The following is a 25,256-nucleotide window of genomic DNA, read 5'->3' on the forward strand; positions in this document are numbered from 1 at the left end:
TGCATAAACAAAAAAAGCTGACTAAAGTTTCTCAGGAAATTGCTAAACAAGTGAATGACATCTTTGTCAGAAGAGACGGCAATTTCAGGCTGATTCATTAGAAATGACTTATATCTATAATCTTTCTGTGAAATTTGAGGTATCCCATTAACCTGTTGATTAACAGTTTCATAGTTAACCTGAGAGCTTTAGTTTCTAAAGTTAGACTTGTTATGATTTTCAAAGGTGTAGAAATCTCTCTGTTATACACAGAAAAAATAAATGTTTTTTCCTATGTTTTTTGCATATATATATATATATATATATATATATATATATATATATATATATCTAGAATGACAGGTTGTGTCATTCTAGAGAGCATTTCATTGGACAAAAATGTAACATGATCCATTTACATTTACATTTAGTCATTTTGCAGACGCTTTTATCCAAAGCGACTTACAATTGAGAGTACAACAGCGATTCATTTTTTTAGAGAGACAAACAGACAGTGTAAGTGCTTATAACACCCAGTCACAGGAGTGTTCAAATTAGTACATGCCAGAAGGGAAGGAATAAACAAGGGGGATAAGAAGAGAGACAGAGACAGTGAGAGTGAGAGTATTTTTTTTTTTTTTTTTTTTTTTTTTTTTTTTTTTTTATGATGAGGTCAGGTATTGCTGAAAGATGTGAGTTTTCAGCAGTTTCTTAAAGATTGACAGAGATCCAGCATTCCGGATATGTACGGGAAGATCGTTCCACCAGCCAGGAACAGAGAACGAGAGTTTCTGGAGAGTGATTTCGAGCCTCTTTGAGATGGTACCATGAGGCGTCGCTCGCTAGCAGATCTCAGACTTCTAGAGGGTGTGTAGATTTGTAATAGTGAGTGGAAGTAGACCGGTGCCGAGTCTGTGGTTGTTCTATATGCAAGCATCAGTGCCTTGAACTTGATGCGAGCTGCAATCGGTAGCCAATGTAAGGAGATAAAGAGAGGTGTAACATGGGTTCTCTTGGGCTCATTGAATACCAGCCGTGCCGCTGCATTCTGAATCATTTGTAGAGGTTTTATTGTGTTCGATGGAAGTCCAGCCAGAAGAGCATTGCAGTAGTCCAGTCTAGAAATGACAAGGGCCTGGACAAGTAGCTGTGCAGCTTTCTCTGTTAGAAAGGGCCTGATCTTTCTGATGTTGTGTAGTGCAAACCTGCAGGATCGAGCAGTCTTTGCAATGTGATCTTTGAAGGTAAGTTGGTCATCGAGGATTACACCAAGATTTCTGACTGAGGATGATGGGGTAATTGACGAAGAACCTAGCTGGATGGTGAAGTCATGCTGTGTAGTTGGAGTGGCAGGGAATACAAGCAGCTCAGTCTTTGTCAGGTTGAGCTGTAGATGGTACTCTTGCATCCATGTCGAGATGTCCGCCAGGCAACCCGAGATCCGAGTAGCTACCGTTGGATCGCCTGGATGAAAAGAGAGGTAGAGCTGTGTGTCATCGGCGTAGCAGTGGTAGGAGAAGCCGTGAGCCTGTATGATGGGGCCTAGTGATGTAGTGTAAATGGAGAAGAGGAGGGGACCAAGAACCGATCCTGAGGAACCCCAGTGACCAGTTGATGTGCTGTGGATACATCTCCTCCCCAGGCCACCCTAAAAACCTACCAGTGAGATAGGATTCGAACCAACGAAGTGGGATCCCAGAGATGCCCAGTGATGAGAGGGTAGACAGCAGGATCTGATGATTCACAGTGTCAAAAGCAGCGGATAGATCCAGCAGAATGAGAACTGATGATTTGGATTGAGCTCTTGCAGTCCGCAGGGCTTCCGTGACTGAGAGCAGCGCAGTCTCAGTTGAATGGCCGCACCTGAAACCTGATTGGTTATGGTCCAGTTTGTTGTTTTTCGAAAGAAACAGTGATACCTGGTTGAAAACCACTCTTTCAAGTGTTTTCGCTATGAATGGAAGAAGAGAGACTGGCCTGTAGTTATCAATAAGAGAAGTGTTTAAAGTGGGCTTTTTGAGCAGTGGGGTTACCCGAGCCTGCTTAAATGCTGTGGGGAAGGTACCTGTGAGGAGAGATGTGTTGATGATGTGCGTGAGTGCCGGCAAGACAGTGGGGGAGATTGCTTGCAGGAGATGAGAGGGTATGGGGTCTAGCGGACATGTTGTTGGATGGCTGGAGAGGAGAAGTTTGGATACTTCTGTCTCAGTGAGGGAGCAGAAGGAGAAAGTGGAGGAATCGGTAGTCGATGCGGTTGGTTGAGGGTTGTGCGTTGGGGGGGCTGAGAACTGGCTGCTGATCGCTTTTGTTTTGTTTGTAAAAAATGTGGCAAAATCGTCAGGTGATATTGAGGTGGTGGGAGGTGGTGGAGGGGGATAGAGCAGGGAGTTAAATGATCTGAAGAGCTTACGTGTGTCTGAAGTGTTGTTGATCTTGTTTTGGAAATATGATGATTTGGCAGTGCGGATTTCGCAGAGAAGGAAGAAAGCAAAGTCTGATACCTGCTCAGGTCTGTCAGATCTTTAGATTTGCGCCACTTTCTCTCCGCTGCCCTGAGTTTGACCCGATGCTCACGGAGAACATCAGACAACCAGGGGCTAGAGGTGGCAGTCCGTGCTGGCCTGGAGGAGAGAGGGCAGATGTCGCTCTAGACAGGAGGTTAGAGCACTGAACAAGGTATCTGTAGCTGTATTCACATCCAAAGAAGAGAAATGGGTAGGTGAGGGAAGGAGGAGGACACAGCAGAGGAGAGATGGGAGGGAGAAAGGGAACGAAGGTTACGCCGGAAAGTAACCGGTATAGGGGTTGGTTGCACAGAGATAGGAAAATGCAGTTGAAATGTAAGAAGGAAATGGTCAGAGACGTGAAGGCGGTTGTACTGAAATGGTGTCTGCAGTACAACTGCGTGTGTAAATTAAATCAAGCTGGTTGCCAGATTTGTGGGTGCTTGTCGTGATGAGGCGTTTGAGGTCAAATGAAGCTAGAAGGGAATGGAAGTGCGTAGCGTAAGGTTTGTCAAGATGAATGTTGAAGTCCCCGAAGAGTAGGAGTGGAGTGCCTTCTGTCTGTAAAAGATGACAATAATCCATCCAGCTCCTCTAGGAAGGTGTCTAGAATATGTCCAGGGGCGGTAGATTACCACTATGTGGAATTTTGTCGGAGTAGTAACTGTGATAGCATGAAATTCAAAAGAGATGTAATGACATACAAGTGAGTTGGTTGAATATTTCCAATTGTTTGGGATGAGCAGACCAGTGCCACCACCCCGCCAACCTGACGAGGTGTGTGTGAGAAAGAGTGATTGTTGGCTAGAGCTGCTGGGGTTGCTGAGTCTTCTGGACGAATCCAGGTCTCCGTCAATCCCAGAATGTGGAGTGAAGAATGTAAAGAAAAGCAGAAATGAAGTCAGCTTTGTTGACCGCTGACTGGCAATTCCACAGACCAACAGAGAAAGATAGGGGTGTAGTAGAGGATGTAGGGACAGAGCGTAGGTTAGTAGGAGTGCATTGTCGTCTGCGTGTGTTGTTAGGGCGAGGACGAGAGACAACCGGAATGAGTTGGAGACACATGATAGAGGTAGAAAGAGGAAGTGAAGATGTGTAAGAGAATGAAGGAAAATGTACTTAAGTGCGTTGCTCAGTTAAAGTCGCGCAGTAAAAGTCGTATGTCTTTACTCTCGTAGTCTTCACACGAGGAGTCTGAACGCGAGCACTGGACGCTTCCGCTGACGCTTTCGCGCCAGCGCACACTCAACAAATAAATACAAAGTGTATGCAGTGGAAACAGCGAAAAGCTAGTTCTAATTTGCCCAGGCAGTAGCCAATCAGGAGGTCGCTCAGGAAAAACGAAACTAACGCCTTCACACTTAAGTGCTCTTAATAGCCCGGAGGCAAACAATTTACAACCACTTAAAGTACAGCACAACTAAACTACACACTACAAATAAGTAGGGAAACGCAAATATTCTCTCCAAACAGCAAGAAATAATTTGAACAACACACAGCAATAGGTATAATAGACTTACGCGCTGGTGTCCGTCTCTTCTAGCCTGAAATCGCTTCTGTATCCATCTGTATTTTCCTGAGACTGTAAATTGTAAGGCAACTTATTTCTTCGAACAGGTAGAGAAAAACAAAGATGATTTTTTCATGGCCTGGAATGCTTGTTTACATCACGTGACCGCTTTGGCTGTGGCACACATTCACAGAGGTGAGAGAAAAGGAAAGTTTGTCTACATTATTTATAATCCACGTGTTGCATGCATGTCTGCAGATGCTCTTTTAACATACATCACCCTCACAAAAGCCTTAATACATTATAATAAAGGGCTACAGAAAATCAGTAGGATGCTTTATGCACAACAACCCAAAAAAAGTATTTAGTCACTGAAGCCAAAAAGAAACCTCTTAAAATAACAAACCTTTGTTACAGCATTTCACAAAAAGACTAGCAAGTCATTGCAAAAATTGCTTAGAAATGGGAAGTTAGTTCTAAGGAATTGCCAGATGATCTTACCAGCAGCAGACAAATAAAACCTCAAACTAAACGTGTAATTACACTCATGATGACAAAGCGGTTATTTGTATTTAATATCTGTCTGAATTTTCGGTTTCAAATATCCTAAATACTAAAAGTAACATTTAAGTTGCTGATTTTTAATCTATTAAATAACTACAATGCGTTTCGAAACGAATGAACTATTAATCAATGAATCTAAAATCAATTATTGAAATAAAGTAGAATAAATTATTATCGTTATATTTAAAAGAACACGATCAATTTATAACGTATCAAACAAAGCCACGATCTTGTTAGCTGCAGTCTTAATGTTTCGAAAGCTGTGTAAAATTTAGGGGGTTTGAAATATTATATTAGTTAAGGGAAATAAGTTAAAAGACGGTGAGGATGTTGCTGCGATGGACACCTAAATGCTAATTTTTTGGCTCTTGAATGTGTCCTAAACTGAACAAGCGCAGTGTATTAATAGTGCATGTGCATTTGTGTGAGGTCTAGGTGATTCATGTGCCGGCGTAGACTTTAAACTCACCACACGTCTTTGATCATTAAAGACACTATTCAACTTCCCTTTGACTTTCTGATTCACTCTTACACTCAGTTAGCAAAAGAAAGGTGCTGTGCGTTCTCAGCGTCTGATGTTCTAGAGTATTTCCACATGCTCTGTGTGTGTGTGTGTGTGTGTGTGTGCAGGGGTTTGTGTGTCAAGATATATTTTCCTCCCCTTATAGCAAATTTCCATTCTCTCACCCTCCTCCCACACACTTATACACACACACACACACACACACACACACCCAATGCGCTAATTTTCTCTAAGATGCTGCTGATAACATTGAGATGAGGGGCTTTTATTCACACCTTGCACTAGTTTGGGCTTTCATTTATGATATTAATACTGACACGAACGATTGTAACACATAGTAGTGGTCACAGATCACAGAATATTTATTACATTGTTCAGCGCCTCATAAATTAGTCAGCGTCACAGGCACTGTAAAGAGATCCAAAAAAGACCAAGTCTGTAAATTCAAGCACTTTTGTCCATTCAAAGCATGGTAGAAAATCTGCGTAATATGTGATTTTTTTTTTTTTTTTTTTTATAGCAAGCAAAGCCATTTTAAAAGGCTGAAAAATGATGTGAAACTAAATTCTCCTGCATCCTTTGAAAATGTACTGTAAAGTACAGAAATCATACAAATGCAAAAAGTGCAGTTATTGACTGATGAAGGAGAATTTGCTCTTAATAAATCCTCCTTTAGGACTGAACCAGGTTCATGGTACAAAAAACTGTCAACGTTTTCTTCTGGTAACATCGATAGAACGTTTTTTTAAAAGTAATCTGGTTTTTAATAATATTTGCTAAATGTTAGCACAAAAAATAATCTATATTTTATCATGAAACTTCAGTTGGACATTACTTTTTTTGTTTCAGAATGCAACATTGGAAAGTGATATTCCCAGAGTGTTCGCCAAATGATTATAATCAATATGAAATGTTGAAACTTTTAACCATTTTAAAAACCTAAAGGCAGCTTTCGTCGCTTAAATGGGAACATTAGAGAAACAATCTTAGAACATGTTTTTGTTAGCCTTTCAGCTCAAATATATATCGATTACATTTTCCAGTAGTTTTCTCACTCTAGAATGCAAATAGCTGAAACCAAAATATGATTATTTGAATGATAAATACAGTTTCGTATTGTTTTTGGTCTTTGCTCTTTCAAGCTGACATAAACATTGCCTAGATACAAAACATCTGCCCGCGGGTGCAGCAGACTCTGGTACTTCAAAGCACTGCTTCTTGTTTCAAGACAAAGTGGCCCATTTTGTAATAAGGGGTCAGGGAGAAGGTGAAAATAAATCAAAACAAAAACAATATTTGACTGTTTTTGGTGCAGATAACTTGAGAAACATCTTTAATGCGCGCCTCCTTCTAATTTCACTCTAATGCTGTTAATTGCTCTTGTTATGTTTCTTCAGTGACCTTGGAGCAGTTTGCTCTCGCCGTACGAGAGTGCCATATCAAAGAGGACCGTGCCTTGCTCACCAAGGTACGTGTGAAGTGCTGTCTCTCTGCTCTGTCTGCCGCTGCACGACTCTCTTTTTGTCTTTTGACTCATCAGTCGGTTCCAATGGAAAGTTCTCAGAAACAACAACAACAGCCTCGTGCCCACTCAAAAAACAATAATCTGAGCTCGTCAGCATCGCAGGGAGATTTCAGAGGATTCCACTCTTCACCACGTGTTTGGAAAAAGCAGGCTGCAAAACTGAGAAAGGGGGCTAAATGGGTGTAAAGGGCCAGCGTGATAAAGCAAGCTACATTTTTAGATTTAAAAAAAAAAAAAGAGTGGTGCTTTCCATGCAAAAGTTTTAACCACAATCATTTTGGGGTTCTGGGTTTTTTGGGGTCTTTTGGGTAGACTCTTTTGACTTGAGCTAGCGAACAGAATACTTTTCAAACCACCTAGACTCTGCAAACCACCTAGAACGCCAAACTATATCATGAAATATCTCGATTCGCATGCGTGTGTGAGTGCATGCATTTTGCAGCTTTATAGACCATGTTAATTGATGGGCGATGGCCAAATCCTTTGACTATGCAACTTTTTTAGTACCACAAACGAGTGTCGTTTCAGAAAATAACGTGAATTTAATAAAACGCATTGCAAGTTTGTATTTGTAACGGCCATTGACAGCAAAGAACATTTTCACTGACCGTTATAATGCCTGAAGCTCTTTACACCGTTGTTAAATTGATGTTAAATTCGTTCAGAAAAAGCATGCATTGAAAGAATCACCTGTGTTTCAGTAAAGACTTATTAGACTATCAGTTGGTTAATCACAGGAAGAAAAACCTGTCTGCTTTAACGGCTGGTCTCGCTTTATATAAAGTGGCCCTAATACCTCTGTACTTACATAGTAATAGATTTGCAAGTAGTATGTAACCACAGTGTAAGTACACATTGGCACATAGTAGGCTATCTACAGCTGTAATGTTTGAGTAACTACACGTATGTAACAACCAACTAAATAGTATGTGTGGTAACGAAAGTACAAATAAGTAACAGGACTAATAGCACGTATTACACATAAAAAAATTTATGCATTATCATGTAATTACTCATTTATTATCATATAATTATCATGTAATTACTAAATTAATGAAACATCTTTAGTCAGAGGCAGCCCTATTTGAACACCTTAACAACTGCATAGCAACAACCTAGCAACCGCCTAAAACACCCAAGAAACCAATTCATCTATACAGAATATCCTAGCAACTACCCTCAATCACCTACAAAACAAGTTACAATCCCCTTACCACCTTGAACACCTTAACCTGTTAACCACAAAGCAACGCCTTAACAACCACCTACCATAGAAAGCATCTATAGAAATGCAGCGCAACCGTTCAGAATTTTAAAAAAGCAAAGTGCAAGTGAAGAAAATTCTAAAGAAAACTTAGAGACAGTTAGCGGTTTCATGCAAAGTTTGATCAGTTGCACAACAAACAGGGGAAAAGGCCCAGTGTCTTATTACTTAATATACAGAAAATATTTTACATTATGGCAGCGACGTTTGTTCAAATCAGGAATGAAAATAAAATGAACTACTTTTATGGTGCTTCTTTGTCCTTTTAGGAGACTGAATTTCTTTAGTATTTGTATAAAAATATCAGAGTGAACGTTCAGCCTGAATCTATGTATGAGCTGCAGAAAGGAAAGAAACTCATACCGGGTTGCAGTGACTTAAGGATGACTAGATGGTGACAGAAATGTAGCTCTTTTCGGCTCAGTTTTATGTAAAACTGATTTCAGCGGTCATTCATTGTGACGTACGGGTGGATTTACACAGTACCTTTCATTGGCGGTAATGTGATGCAGCAGTATCAGGATGTGTGCTGCAGTCATATGAGTGTCAGATTAGCTGCCGAGCAGCGGAGCAGAACCGCACTGATCTCAGACCTGCTGACAGCAGCTGTCAGGCCCTCTGGAGAGCACCTAGCATGAATAAATGGCTGATAATGAGCCGGTTCCTGGCAGGTCATGAGGTGTGCTGTCACACCAGTCCTGTGATCGAGAGACAAGGTCCTCTAGTGAGGAACAGGAAAACCTCACTTCCACCTTTCTTCAAGCTTCTGTTGCTGTTATTAGCGGCGAGGAGCTCACTCGCGATTTGCACAGTCATGGGACCTGTTTGACATTTCTAAATGTTTCTCGATAGCATCTGTCCTGCCGTTGCGTCGGAGCAATAAGTGCAGATACTAGAAGTGTGTTGGGATGGGTATGCTTGGAATGGAAAACCAACGTGCTAAAGAAATATTGTGCGATATACACAAATTGTTTTCAATGAACAGAGTGCAAAAGACAGGTTACAACCCCATCCATTTTCTCCAAAGGGAAGTTATTTTAAACGATAACTTAAAGGCAGATCTACTTTGAGCCATCAGTGAACACACACACATATATATATATATATATAACAGAGTTGTCAAATGATTAACAGTGATTAATCACATCTAAAATAAAAGTTCATGTTTACATAATGTGTGCATACTGAGTATTTTATAGATAGATAGATAGATAGATAGATAGAAAAACTCCATGCATACTAAGCTAACCTTTAAGCAAAGTGTTACATTCTAGGAAAAAATATCGCTCTGATATCAACTGTTTTTGGTTAGTAAGTAACAAATCATGGCAGTGACATAACTAAATCGTACTGGCTATTGTTCCCAGCTTCCCATTTGAAAACAGGAAAGGAAACTACTCTTTGAGGTTTTTCTAAGGGTCTTTAAGCTTTTAGTAATTAGTATTCAGTCAGCGCGTAATGCTCATGGTTTCAGTTCCCAAAGCTGACACGCCAACAATCGCCATTTCAGGCGAACCCTGGTTTAGCAAGGCCTGATAAGAAACTAAATGGCTCTGCGATAAGCCATGGAGCCTCTGCTTTGCATATGAGGAAGACAGCGTAACACAAAGAATGAGATCCAGAGAGATCATGTTCCTCTATACGTTTATATTGCTTTGATCCGGTGTTAATTAAAAAAAAAAAGAGGATACAGTGCACGCTTTGCTACAGGTCAAAGGTTATATTATTCCTCTTAGTGTCCATGCTTTACAACCGATTGCTTTGCATGCTCTGTTTTTTCCTGTCCAGCTCTTTGATGTATCTAGGTGGTTTGGTTGCTACCTCACCTCTGAGGAGAACAGATATTAGCTCGTACCACTACTGTTTTTCCATCCCCTTCATCTTCTGTATGACATCCTGTACTCGCTAAAGCTGATGCACGTGAAGGGGCCTACAGCTCGTGTAGGGTCCTTCAGATATGGAAAATAAACAACACACAAGGGTCAGCAAGTATTTTCCACTTGCATTCTTTGGCCTTGCACTGTGCCGATTCTGAATGCTCTCAGCGACGCACCGTTCTGGTGCATATTGCACGCGAAGATGGCGGGAAGAAATCGTGATTGTTTGCTTTTGAACAGTTTGCAGGAGTCTCAGGGTGCACGTTTTTTACCAGTCCACTGGGAAACAAATGGAGTGCATGAGTTTCCACGGAGCAATAACGAATGTTTGATCTGCCAAAGTTTGTCAAATTAATGAAGCTGAATCTTTGAAGGCTGGAAAAAAGTTTTGAAACACTAGGCATCAAACATTTACTATCATACACATTCATACATTCATACACAACAAATAAACACCGGAGCATCCATTATCTGTTAAATCAGTCAAAATCTGCAGAAAAGCTCAGATTTTTGGCTAAAAGCGTTGACTCATCCAGACTATTGAATTACAGCCTTTGATTAAATAAACAATATCTTGTTGACAACAGATTTACAGTAAATTCTTGTGCTGAAAATATAATATTTTCAGTTCAAGCTTTCCTTGGGAATAAAACCAATGACCCTTTCATTTTATGCTAATGAATCAGATGATATTTGGATGGTATTTGTATTGATGGTATGGTTTTATGTCATTCAATTGGTCTCTTCCCATCATTTTTGGTCTTTTTTTTTTTTTTTTTTTTTTTTTTGTCCGAATAAATGCAACTTTTTTTTTTTTTTTTTTTGCACATTTTTTTATTGACTTTTCTTATAACCCCAAAAACAACTGAACAGGTATACAAGCATCCACCTTTCCATAATTACCAGTTCAATTTACAGTTTACATTAGTAATTTAGGTGTTAATTAAGGAAAACAAAATAAAAAAATAAATAGCTAAATAAAAAATAATAAAATAAATAAAAATACATAATAATGATAAAAATTAAATAATAATTTAAAATGAATAAATAAATAAATTAAAAGGAAAAAAATAATAATAATAAAAGACATAAATATAAAATTATAAAATGGAAAATGAAAAAATTAGTCACAGACAGTATTTACAATGCCCAAATCAGTACAATACCAAGTAAAGTCTACATTTACATGATATTCATTTTTTATTTAAAAAAATGTTTTTTGGGAATTGAATATTTCCGGCATAAATGATCAAAAGAAAGTAAAACTCAGTCTTCATATAAATCCATAATTCTCTGAATTGTATTACCCCAAATGGGAGTAAATTGGGACAGTTTTGGCATGTCCCCAATATGTTTATGTGTAGCATGCCAAATTGAAACTGTATTTTTAAGAAAAGGATTTCTTGTGTTCCCCTTCAATAACTTCACATCTGAAGAGTATAAATACATCTTTAATGGCAATTCTGGGGTGTACGATTGTTCAATGTCCACCCAAGCTGGATGTGGTGTTGTATGAAAATAATTTAACGCTGAAGTCAGCTGGGCAGCCATGTAGTACCATCTGAAATTAGGAAGATGAAGCCCTCCCCTTTCATAAGATAAATGTAAAAGTTTAAGACGAAGTCTAGCTTTTCTGTCATTCCAAATAAATTGGGCAAGTAGTTTAAGTTTATCATAAAACGCATTTGGTAATGGCAATGGATGTGTTTGAAAATAGTATAAAAATTTGGGTAGAATAGACATTTTTATTATGTTAATTCGTCCAATCATAGATATTGGTATATTTGACCATTTCTGCAATATCTCACTAGTTCTGTCCATGAGGGGATCATAATTTATTGGGATTATTTTACTAAAATTGGGAGTAATTTTAACACCTAAATAACTAAAACCATCTGTAGTTGTCATGAACGGGGTGTTTGTTGTAGGTTTATGTCTTTCTTCCTTATTGAGAAACATTAATATAGACTTAGAATTATTAATTTTATATCCAGAAAAGTCTCCGAAGTTTTCAAGTAATCTCATCATATTAGGAATACCTCTTTTCAGATTTGTCAGAAAAAATATTATATGATCTGTAAATAAAGAAATACGATGGTCCCTCCCTCCAATTATAATACCTGATGCTCCTGTATGGGCTCTTACCGCCATGGCTAAGGGTTCGACTGCCAACACAAACAACAGCGGGGACAAAGGGCACCCTTGACGGGTAGATCGTTGTAGATTAAAAGGTTTTGAGGTGATGTTATTAGTTAAAATTTCAACTGCTGGGTTTGTGTATAGAAGCCGAATCCACTTGAGAAATGCTTCACCTAATCCAAACCTTGGGAGCAGATTGAAAAGATAGTCCCATTCTATCCTGTCAAATGCTTGATGGGCATCTACAGATAGCATCGCTGTGTCTTTTTCACTGTACCTCTCCTATAGTATATTCAAGACTCTTCTGACATTATGATATCCTTGTCTTTTTTGTATATATCCTTGTTGATCGTCAACCGTTAATTGGGGAAGATATTTATCTAGTCTTCTAGAGAGCGCTTTGCACAGTATTTTTGTATCACATCCCATTAAACTAATTGGTCTGTAAGATGAACACTCAGTTGGAGACCTATTTGGTTTTAATATTAAAGTTATGATGGCTAATCTTAATGAAACTGTGAGGGTTTCTGTCATAAAAAGATTCCTCATACATATCAAGCAATGGTCTTATAAGTTGTCTCTTAAATGTCTTATAAAAGGGATGGGAAGCCCATCCGGTCCAGGCGCTTTACCACTATTTATATCTCCTATAGCTTCAAGATCTTCTATTGTTAATGGGCTGTCTAATGCTATTTTCTCATCTTCCGAAGTAGTTTTAAATTGCAGCTGGTCAAGGAACAATTTTTGCACGTTTCTATTACCATTATATTCTGATTTGTAGTGTTTGATAGAAATCTCTAAAATGGTTACTTATCTCTATTGGATCTGTAGTTAGATTGCCAGACTTCAGCTTTATACTATTAATTGTTCTTTCAGATTGCGTCTTCTTTATCCTCCATGCTAACAGCTTACCTGCTTTTTCCCCCTGGTCATAGTATGTTTGCTTTGTCCACAACAGGCTTTTAGCCACTTTATCAGTTGTTAATTTATCATAGTTAGCTCTCATGACGGATAAGTTTTGTAGCCTTTCATGGGTTATTGTCAATACTAATTTCAATTCAAATTTTTTAATATGATCTTCTAATATTTGTAGTTCTTGATTGTGGTGTTTAGCTTTAGCACTTGTATAGCTGACAATTTCTCCCCTTATGTAAGCCTTAAACGCTTCCCATCTAATACTTGCTGTAGTTTCATCTGTATTTAGTTCAAATTATTTATCAATACAGCTCTCCACAAATATAATAAATGCTGGGTCCTGTAACAAATAAGTTTGTAGCCTCCATCTAGGACAATGCTTGAAGAATATTCTCTTTTATTTGGGTTCAGCATTCTCCAAACGTCAATTAAACTTAGATCTTTCATATAATCAATTAATATTTTCCTAGTTTGTATACTGAGTTGTTTCTATTTGAGTGGATCTGTCCAATATTTGGTCGAGGGTACAGTTAGAATCACCTCCAGTTATATTAAATCCCTCCAAATCAGAAACAATGAAAAATAATTTCTTAAAAAATGATGGGCGGTCTTCATTGGGACTATAAATATTTATAAGATTTAGCTTTTGTGTCAAAATACTCCCCTGAACAATTATATATCTTCCAGAAGGGTCTTGAATGGTTTTAGTAACTTGAAATGACAGTGATCTATGGATAAGGATAACTACTCCCCTTGCATGAGAACTGAAGTTTGCATGAAATATTTGGCCTGGCCATCTTTTACTCAAGCAATGCATATGATGCCATCAAATGTGATTCCTGTATAAACACTATTTTAGATTTGAGATATTTTAGCCTATTCAATACTTGTTTCAGTTTGACCAGTTTTCTCAGTATAGCTCAGCTCAAGATCCCAACAACAGTTTATTCCTTTTACCAGTGCAACTTAAACGTGCAATTCAACTTATATTCAATTTCCTTTAACATAAAAAACCATGTAGCTTGACCTTATCAAGAACACTTCCCAATTACCCCATAATCTACAAAACGTACATAACAAAGACAACTCAATTGTATCCAGCCAACTAATAAAAACAAAAATGACTTGTACCCGCTCCTACTGTACCTCTCGATCATCCGCTGTATTCTACAGCTGATCACATATTTCTACTTGTTTGCGTAGTTCACTTAACTGGTGATTCTACGTTGGCTGTGAGATGCTTTTGTAGAACTTTTCTGCTTTGTGCGGCGTTGAAAAAAGATGAATCTTGCCGTTATGTAGCACTCTCAGCTTGCATGGTTTGTTGCACGTTGATATCAACAAACAGCTTCGCAACTGAATTAAATCCCCGTCGGATCCGCAGTGTCTCAGCTGAGAGGTCCTGCGCGAAAGATATCTTGACCCCATTGTGCATGATGTCACGCCGATACACATGATATGTGAAAACAACAGTCCAAAGACGTGACATTATCCGGCCACCGATGCAGAGACAGAGAAAGAGATGGATGCGGTGGAGCCGGAGCAACAGAGGATGGAGGAACCTGACAGAGCTGGAGGGATGGAGGGATGATGTGCAGTTGGAGGAGAGGAATCCCGAGGCGACGGATGCTCGACGACAGACCAAGGCGAAGTCGGAGGGACAATGGAGCCTTGCGGAGCTGGTGGACTGATGGGCCATTGTGGAGAGGAGGGAGCTAGGAGCCAAGGGGGAACTGACGGAGGAATCGGAGGTTCAATGATGAGGTGAGGGATCCTCCACCCATGGCATCGATGGTGACAGGCAGACCCGTGGCGAGCCCCAGCACCGGATGATGAGCTGAGAGTGAGCGCAGGGGCTGCTGGGAAACATAGACGGCAGCTGGATAGGGTGGGAGGCGGGGTAGACTTTGTGCATGGTCACTGGAGGAGGCGCTGTCTGCGCTGTCACTGGAGAAGGTGCTGGAGGCAGAACAGTCTTTGGGGGGCGCCCTTGGGGAACAGTCTCTGGGGGGCTCCCTTGAGGCAGGGACGGCTGGACGGGACCAGCAGGCATTCAGGACGGCTGGACGCTGGACATTCAGGATGCAGGGGAGGTGCCAGGTCTAACTCCAGATTCAAGTCATCCAGCTCCCAGATGTATAATCAGCCAATCCTCAGCTGTGATGAAGTGGATGGCGCTCCAGTCCGCACTCTCATTGCACTCGGCTTTCTCCATCGTGCTCTGTAGTCAGCTCATGCACCTGGTCTGACGCAGTCGGCTCAGGTCTGGTGGTGCTCCACGGCTCTGGCTCTCTCAGTCAATGGCACTGTGGTTGTGGCAGGCTCCGCAACTGCATCATTGCTGGGCTCAGGCTGTGGCTCCGCGACGCGGTGGGATTGTGTGCTGGGCTCTGGTTCTGGAGTGGGCACTCACTCGATGTAAGTGGCGGCGCTCTCTTAAGGACCATACCCGGACAGCTTCGCTCGTGTGGAGGTGTTGAGTCCGCGAAAGTGGATCAAGCACAGGAAGCTGTCCAAGTAACGTGAGTTGTTTGTGAGGGCAATGAACTCCTCCGTGTGGCCTTCGAGAGAGCGTTCCCCCTGCTCCAGCAGGAGGATGAGTAAATTCGGGTCAATAACCAGGAAAAACATTAAGGCAAAATAAAACAAATAAAAATAAAACACACCGCTTAATAAACTGTTTACGATCTGATCTTCTGTCACGGTGTGGTTGTAGAGAGAAGCGTTAGACGAGAATATAATACTTTAACAGTTTTAATCATTCACATACGAGAAAATAACACTCCTACAGGCAGATAGGCAGGCAGATAAACTACATGTAATAAAGACGAGATCGGATAAACTGAACTGAAACAAACAGGAACTAAACACACAAAGTAAATTACTATATTAACAAGACATAGCTGAACACAATGAGAAAATAAACACATGGGACATGAAAACAACAACACAAAGTCCATAGACTAAGGACTTAAGAACCAAAATTGTGGAAAAATAGCAACAATATCAAGGTTACCATCTCCAGAGATCTAGATTTGCTTTTGTCCACAGTGCTCAACATTATCAAGAAGTTTGCAACCCATGGCACTGTACCTAATCTCCCTGAGTGTGGACGGAAGAAAAAAATTGATGAAAGGTTGTAACGCAGGAAAGTCCGGATGGTGGATAAGCAGCCCCAAACAAGTTTCAAAGAAATTTAAATTGTCCTGCAGGCTCAGGATGCATCAGTGTCAGCGCAAACTATCCATTGTCATTTAAATGAAATGAAACGCTATGGCAGGAGACCCAGGAGGACCCCACTGCTAATGCAGAGACATAAAAAAGCAAGACTACAGTTTGCCAAAATGTACTTGAGTAAGCCAAAATCCTTCTGGGAAAACATCTTGTATACGGATGAGACCAAGATAGAGCTTTTTGGTAAAGCACTTCATTCTACCGTTTACCGAAAACGGAATGAAGCCTACAAAGAAAAGAACACAGTACCTACAGTCAAATATAGTGGAGGTTCAGCTATGTTTTGGGGTTGATTTGCTGCTTCTGGTACTGGGTGCCTTGACTGTGTGCAAGGCATCATGAAATGTTAGGATTACCAAAGGACTTTGGATTTCAATGTAGTGTAAGAAAGCTGGGTTTTGCCCCGAGATGTTGGGTCTTCAGAGTGCTCCAAAATTCTGGGTGAGAGATGTAAGAAGCTTATTGATGGATATAGGAAGCGACTGATTATCTGTTATTTTTTCCAAAGGGTTTGCAACCAAATATTAAGTTAAAGGTGCCAATAATTTTGTCCAGCCCATTTTTGGAGTTTTGTGACATTGTCAAATTAGCTTTTTGTTTTGTTCCAATACACACAAAAGGCAAAAATGTGTATAGCAAAACATGTTAATTTTCTGTGAGATATAAAAAAAAATAGGGGTGCCAACAATTTTGACCATGACTGTAGCACTTTTACAATGAATATTGTTTTATAGATTTAAAGAAAATGTATGTTTTAATGTTAAAATCAAGAAGTAACAATAACTATAAATATTTTAATAATCTTTCTAATTCTGAACTTCAGCAGCTTTAATATACAATATTGTTGACCTCAACAGCCAATCAGAGTCTACTATTTAAATGAATTTAAATAGCTCAAACAATTATAGCCGCTGAAATGGCAGCAATCACTTATAATAAACAAAACATGATTGTGCTTTGGTGTGGATGATAATATACCTTACAGTTATAATTTTGGTGTGACTGGCCCCTTAAGGCCCAATTTAAACGTTTTGCATCAGCAGCATTTAAATAAAGCTGACTGCATTTCTGGTTTACTCCAATGAATATCTCTTTTGACAATGGTCATAAATAATAAAATGATTGCTGGTGGGGGATACAAACTTTTACAACTCGATTCTCATGAAATCTAATATACACACGGAGGGGTGTCGCATTTACACCCATTTGAACCCAAACCTCAAACCATGACTGTAAACCACTGGAATCAGATTTGCTAAAATGAACGTGCTGTTTATGTGTCTGTTTTTGCATTTGGAACAGACCCAACTGCCTTTTCAGACAGCGCTTGATAGTGCACTTCATTCATTTGCTTATGTAAGCCTATATTTCAAAAGATCATGTTATTAAATAGTTTTTCATTGCATTTCACCATTGTTCTGATTCAGAAATGTTTGGACTTAACTCTAATTCTTCATTCTGGAAGTTGGTTCCAAGAATTGACTTCTCTGATCTTTTAATTAGTATAGATTGGATGAATATGTTCCCGATGTTACAACATATGAAGGCTTATCTCATTTTAAAGTATTCCTTTGATTATTATTAGTGTCTGTTATTTTGTCATTTAGTCCAGAGCAGCACTTAAAGCCAACAGAACAAATTCTGAATCTAAACCATTGTAAACCAAATACCATTATAAATACCACCAGTATTTATCAGGATCACAGAGTTAAACAAACCTCATTAACTTAATTGAATAAATATATATATATAAATATAATTATATAAATATAATTATATAAATATATATATATATATATATATATATATATATATATATATATATATATATATATATATATATATATATATTTTTTTTTTTTTTTTTTTTTTTTTAATTGATTAATTTAAACCAACTATTAAAAGAACTGATTTAGAGAAATGAACTGGACTTCACATCACTGTTAGCAACCAAGAGGCATTTATTAATAATTAATTGGCTCTATAGAACGGAAAAGGGCAGAATCTTTGACTGAATTGATTCTCAATTCCCAGTGCCTCAAAATAAATAAAAATTTTTTTATTGATTTCCCACCCTTAATTCACCACACAGCATGCTGCAATGTATGCACTGTGAACGTAATGCATTTTATCATTTGTGACCATTTAATGTTCATTGCAGTGTGGCTACTGCAGCCTGTAAATATTAAATCAGATGCAAGATGTGCAAATCAAGTCTTTGTGTCAAATTGTGTTACTAATGTCTTTTCTGTTGCATATTTTTCTGTTTCTCTTCCAGTTCTGCCTACTTCACGGCACTAGTCTGGTGTATCAGGAGAGAGCCTGGTATCTGGAGCACAACTACCTGACTCCCAACACCAGCCGACAGATCCGCAGCCAGGTATTCACTCATCTGACAACCGCTCTCATTCCCAAGACATCAAAAACTAAAGCACGGTCAAGCACCTTTATGATTTCTCAGCCCCTGAACAGTTGACTTAAAGGAACAGTTCACCCAAAAATGAAAATTACCCCATAATTTACTCACCTCCAAGCCATCTTAAGTGTGTATAACTTTCTTTTTAAAATGTAGTTTTTATAAAAGTATCCTGCCCCTTCTAAGCTTGGTAATGCTGGTGGATAGTGGCCATGATTTTGAAGCTCTAATCTTTACACTCCAGCACATCTTTTAAAGCAGATTGATGGGTTTTTGTAACAAAATATTTCTATTTTTAAAATTATAACTCAGATCACTGACTTCCCGTAACGGTAGCGTGTAAGGCTAGTGTCTCAAAAAATCAATGAATGTCTAAATACATATAAAAATCACCTCTGCTTTTATAAATGCATGCCCTAAAATAACACATTTTAGGTCATTTTGGAAACATTATTTTGAAATGTTTTGAATACTTTTGAAATGTCCCGATTAGAACTTATTCTAGGAACGCTTTCTTGTTATAATTAGAACATTATTTAAAGGTTATTAAAATGTAAATAAATAACATCATATAGACGATTTGAGATTGTTGTTCAAAGAACATCTTTTAACATTATGAAGTTATTAGAGCATTCCATAACTATTACTTTAAGAACATTTTGTCCTAACATTAATACAGCTTTAATGTTAAAAAGTTAATGTGTGTGCATGCCTTTAGCCAAAGCATGAGGCGAGCAATTAAAAGTAATGCAATTACTAGTGGGTCAATGCCTATAGCATCTTAATAAGTGATCGTGCTTTAATTTTTCTCACTTTTGGAGAGAAAATGGGCTGAATTTGACCTGCAGCTGCATCAGAAGGGTATCAGCATCCTGTCAATCAGACTATAGGCAGCTAAAGATGCACAAAGTCTTTCTGCTGCCCATCTGAGGCTGTTTGGGATTAGACCTCCTCATTAACCCTCTCGCACATTAACTGGCGTTGACAGAGAGTGGCAGAATGTGAACATTAGCATTGTCCACCTGAAACACACACACACACACACACACACACACACACACACATAAAGTAGCCAGTTGTTCACAATTAGCTGTGATTAAACAGGCAGGCGGCCTCACTGGGGTACTCCCACACATGAGCCGAGAGGACAGCGGGGTCGACACCGTTCTGTCAGTATGCAGTCAGCAGGTGCTTTACTGCATGTTTACCACTCGAACAAACACAACACAGCCGCCGTCTCTGTGCAAACAACCCTTCTGTTGTCCCAGAGCGTCTGCAGCGCCGCCGCACGTGACTGAAGGCATGTGCTTACGGTTCCTTTTCAGCGCACTCATATGAACTATTGTTATATGTTTTCAATGGCTTATTGAAGATAATTTATCATGTGACAGGCTGCATAACGTGGCGAAAATAACCCAATCGCTTGTTTATAATTAGCTGCTGTTCACTTAAGGACGCACATGAGAATCACAAATGCCATCTCTAATATCTTGACCGCTCAAATGGGAAGGCCAAATGTGTCAAAAGACCGTAATGTCTCACATCGTGCAGTTTCAATATAAACCTCTCTCAGGCCAAACGATCTGAGCTGTGTTGGGAGAACATTTTGGGAATGTTCCCATTAACTCTTTCCCAGCCATTAACAGAAATGTTCTGTGTATGGTAGGAGGTGCTATCACATGTTTTTAACGTGGTTTTTTTTGTTATATAAATGTTAAATTGTAAACATTACATGAACAGTCAACTAATCTTTTCAGAAAAAAACACTCTGAATGATGTATAGCTAACATTTTTGGGCTAATCTTTTGAAAACAGAATTAAAGCAGATAACTCTGAGCAAACATTCTATTAACGTTACTGTAATAGCATTTTTTCATAACTTTGTTAGCCGGATACTCGCATACATTTATTTTTTTTAGCTTCATGCTCTTACTTTTTGTAAACTATTGACTTATTTCTGCCTGCTTTTATAGACTGATAATTGAGAACTCTATTTTGTCTTGTAAAGTTGTAAAAGAGCAACCCATTTTCCTTCGGGACTTTCGTGTTTATGTTGGGACTCACTCTATTTGTCTTATTTTCGGTTGAGTGGGAGTTGATGAAGAAAGGATCTATCCACGGACAAGATGAAAACATGTTTTGGACAGATAAGAGTGAGAGCATCTTTGCCTATCATCTAGTTTTCCATGCCGTGGAATAAGCCATGCAAATAGCGTCAGGCTCAGAGAGCTCTGATTGGCATTACGTTTTGTTATTGAGGTGAGAGTCAGTGTCTGTTGAAGACAAACCAGAACATCTCTGTGTTGTAGAAACAATGCTGAATGAACAGATGTCTCATCCTGAATCACTTTCAGCAGTTTTCCACTTTTCAGCACAGTTAATTTCATATATATAAGTCTTTTGTGTATATTATTGTTTTCTTTAAAGGATATTGAAGGAAATACTACCTGAACTATATGAAACTGTCCCCAGCATTGATAACAATAGTAAATGTACCAGCGATCAACATTTTAGATTGATTTCTGAAGGATCATGTGAAACTGAAGAAATTAAGCGGAAAATTCAGCTTTTTAAATCATAGAAATAAATTACATTTTAAAATATATTACAACTGAAAACGTTTATGTTAAATTGCAATAAAATTTAGTCTTTGTGAATAGAAGACACTTGTTTCAAAAGCATTAAAAAAATCTTACGGACCCCAAACGTATGAACGCTATGCGTATGCAAATGCCACTCAATATGAAAATAATCTTTGTTTTCATAACAGCGAGCGTATGAAGAGACTCCCTTTCATCTGTCACAATAATGAGAGAAATGACTTCTAATTTGTAGTACTAAATGCTCAAGTCTCAAATTAGACTTGGGTCTAATTTACATTCTGTCTGTGTGATTCCTGAACGCTTGATGTCCGCAAATGATACTGACGCTTAATACACCGGTTAAAGATTTGTTCAGGTCACTACCCTCAGTATGAGCAGCAATAGTGCTTGACTTGACACTAATTGGTGAGTGTGTGTGTGGCAGTGAGTGAGGCAGAAGAAATGTATGTGAGTGTTTTTTTGAGTAAGACAGTGTGTGTGTGTGGGGTCTGAGCGCTGAGGACAGTATCTGTGGATGAGATCCTCACATGTACGTGTGATTTCTCTGTGTGTGGCTCCAGCTCTTTAGAATGAGTTCTATTGTACACACACTCCTATCATTACATGTGTCAACATTAGAGCCAGACTCACATGCTTCATCGAACACACACACACACACACACACACACACACACACAACACATTCACCCCAACACAGAGAGGCAGTGTTGGAGAGTGTTTTTAGATTTAATTGTGAGCTTTATGTGATGACGTATGAGTAATGGATAACTGTTTAAGGGGATTTTTAGTAGATGTAGAGGGAAAAACCATATTATTGCTCTTTAATTTTTGGAGACTTTGAGTTCTCAATTGTTTTAGAGTATTTTTTTAGAGTGATTTTTTTTTAATTAATACTTTTATTCAGCAAGGATGCATTTAATAAAAAAGTGACTGTAAAGACATTTCTAATGTCACAAAAGATTTCTATTTGCTGTTCTTTTTAACTTTAAAAGCAAAATTAACATTAATAAATGAATCTTGAACAGCACATTAGTATATAAGAATAATTTCTGAAGGATCGTGTGCATTATGTCACAGGAATAAATTGCATTTTACAAAATATTAATATATAAAATACTTATTTTCAGTTGTAATAATTTATTTGCAGCTTTACTGTATTACTGTATGATCAAATAAATGTAGCATTAGTGAGCAGAAGAGTCTCAATGATATCTCACAGACCAAAAACTTTTGTAAGTCAGCATAGATCATTTGCTTGGTTTGGTTGAGTTTGTTAAGAATTGTTTGAGGTCATCTTATGATATTTTAGCACATTTTGAAAATGTTGCCATCCAGAATTAAGATGAGGCACATTTAAATGCAGACTTTAAATGCGAAGAGAAAGGAGACTATTTCCTTTAAACTACTTTGTGTCCAGGAGAAACAGGTAAAACATTAAAAAGATCTCACTTGTGATTAGCTTCATTGAATAATCAAATAACATCTTCCCAAGGCGTGCATCTGTAGTTATTTTATGAATGCGTGAGATTTCTCAGCTTTGCACACCCCTTTGAACTCGGACACAGGCCTTCTTCATCATGACATTGCTTTTGATGCTTAACGCGGGTGATATTTTTCCCACGCTGCATCTTCAGCCCATACCATCATGTCTTTCACGAAACAAACTTCTATTGTTTTTTTTTAATATCATCCAATGGAATACAGCAGCACAAACTCAATAACGCATGGACAGGAAGACATCTAACAGCCAACAAAGAGAACTCAAATCACAGGGCATATAAGCACTCAGAGTAACGAGGGAATTGGGAGGAACTAAGGAGGCACACCTGGAATCAAATAACCTCAATCAGGGCAGGAGCAGGAAACCAAATATTGGCACAGGGAACACGTAAACCGGGCAACTAAAGTCTGACTCTCCTGTTCAAATGTTCTGGGTCAGTAAGAATTTATGATGGTTTTTTTTGTCATTAATTTTATTTAAAATGTTATTTTGCAAAAAAAAAGTTTTTTTGAACTTTGTACTCATCAAAGATCGACTCATAATCGACCATAATAAATGGTTATTATCAGCATTTTAGATTTCTAAAGGATCATGTGACACTGAAGACTGGAGTAATGACACCTAAAATTCAGCTTTGCATCACAAGAATAAATTACATTTTAAAATGCATTCAGATATAAAAAAATAAGTTATTTTAAAGTAAACGGTAGTCTATCTGATGCCAAATTCAAATGTATTTAAATCTTTAAAATATAAAGTTCATACTTTGCAGGTATTCCTAACTGAAAGCTGCCCTCTTCTATGAGAAATAGAATATATTTATCTTGCTATTAAAAGATGCTCACATGTGGATCTGACTTAACTTACTTGTCTTTGCACAGTGTGTGAGAAACCAAACTCTGTCTCCCTTACTCTTCTTTCATGCCACCTCTTTCTCGCTCTGTTTACACGCTCTCCTTATCTCTGCGTTGCTTCATGGCGCATATAACCTCTGCATAAAGCTACTTTCTTTTCAGCCGATCTGGAAAGAGAAAACGAGAGAGGTCAGACGTATCTCAGACTCCTCATTGGACAGACGATCATTGAGAAAGACGTGTCCAAACATATTTCAGCCGTTAATGCGCACAGATAAGCGAGTGTTTCTCAAACAGAACAATGAGGGGGTTTCATAGTACAGGGTTATAAAAGTCAAAATACACAAGCAGAGCTTTGCAGAAAACTGACAGCCTGTGATCATTTGTCTTTCATCTCGAGCTCTGGAGGACTTGAGCAGGAGCCAAAGTGTCAGGACGATAAATTAACTCTTTGTCAGGCGACGCGAGAGAAAATAGCAGGTTCTGTGACTCACGCAGGATGTCTGTGGAATCAGCGTGACACCTCGCGAATGAAGCAATGACGGGAAATGAATGGTGTGATTGTGATTTGAATCCAATTTTCTTATCATTTAATCAGTTTGAACAGTTTTAGTCATTTCTAAGCAAGTACGCCTGTGCTCTGGAACAAAATAAGCATGCATACGTTTTGATGATGAACAACAAAAAGTTTATGCTCATGTTAAGCTTTGATGGAAGTTTAGTTTTTAGGTGTTTAAGTTGTAACTTTCAGTTTCTTTTTTCACCGTTTTTGATCTTTCTTTAAACAGTCTGGGCCTGCATCGTAATACTGTTCAAAGCTTTGGGGTCGTTAAGATTATATACTTATTTTCAAAGTAAGAAATCATTTCATTTAGCTAAGATGCGTTAAATTGATCAAATGTAACCGTAAAGATTCTTAAATTTACAAACGATTCTATTTTTTTTAAATAAACATTCTATTCATCAATTAGTTCTGAAAAGAAAATGTGTATCTGTTTCACAAAAACATTCAACGGCATGACTTTTGACATTTATAATAATAATAATAATAATAAATGTTTGTTCCATATATAAATCCATATATTAGAATGATTTCTGAAGGATAATATGACACTGAAGTAATGATGCTGATCCCATTATTACAGTATTACTGTATCTTTTCAGCCAATAAATGCCTCCTCGGTGAGAAGAAAAGATGCATTTCAAAAGCTTTTTTAAAAATGGTACAGACGGTAACGTATATCTGGAATTTATGGCACAGGGCACTATATTACAGGTCTAAAAATGTAGAACAGACAATTTTTAATAATAAAACATGTTTTAGATGGCACAATTATATGGCCAGGCAATTATAATAACTATATCGACACTCACACGAGATTTTAAAAAGTATATGAATAAGTCAATGTTACAGTACTGCAAACTTCTGAATCTGTCAGTATGTCATCTAATCACTCCAAACACTGGCTGCGGTGAGTCATTTCTATCGCTTATCACGTTATCAGTTTTTAGCTAAAGCGGGAACATCTCGTTTCTGTTCTCCTGACCCCGACATGATGGTCCGACTGCGTTCTCACACATCAGTGACTCACACATCAATGTCTGGACTCAGACCACACGCAGAGTTCATTCCGTGGAGCAAACTGGGAAGTGGAACTCTGGGAAACTAAAGTCGAACTTTTCGAGTGTTGCTTTGTTAATATCCACCAGAGGGTGCTGCTATACGGTTACAGTTCTCTATTTCCTGTGATGAATTGTTCTCTTAACACCTTGTAGAACGTATTAGAAGTTTTAAGTAGTAAATAAAAGATTACTGGAGTGTGTTTTGCAAGAAAATCATAATTAAGC

At 38.4% G+C, this 25,256-nt stretch overlaps 1 protein-coding gene across 1 annotated transcript in view; it reads left to right on the forward strand.

Annotated features, from left to right (window-relative positions):
* acoxl (acyl-CoA oxidase-like) overlaps nucleotides 1-18,383 on the forward strand; it is a 38,058-nt gene extending 19,675 nt beyond the window's left edge. The window contains 2 exon segments of the mRNA XM_043256189.1: nucleotides 6,478-6,548; nucleotides 18,313-18,383. Coding sequence (XP_043112124.1) covers nucleotides 6,478-6,480 — 3 coding nt within the window. The 3' untranslated portion in view covers nucleotides 6,481-6,548; nucleotides 18,313-18,383.
* The last annotated feature ends 6,873 nt before the right edge of the window (nucleotides 18,384-25,256 follow it).

Source organism: Puntigrus tetrazona, chromosome 13, assembly GCF_018831695.1.
Source record: "Puntigrus tetrazona isolate hp1 chromosome 13, ASM1883169v1, whole genome shotgun sequence".
Taxonomy (NCBI): domain Eukaryota; kingdom Metazoa; phylum Chordata; class Actinopteri; order Cypriniformes; family Cyprinidae; genus Puntigrus; species Puntigrus tetrazona.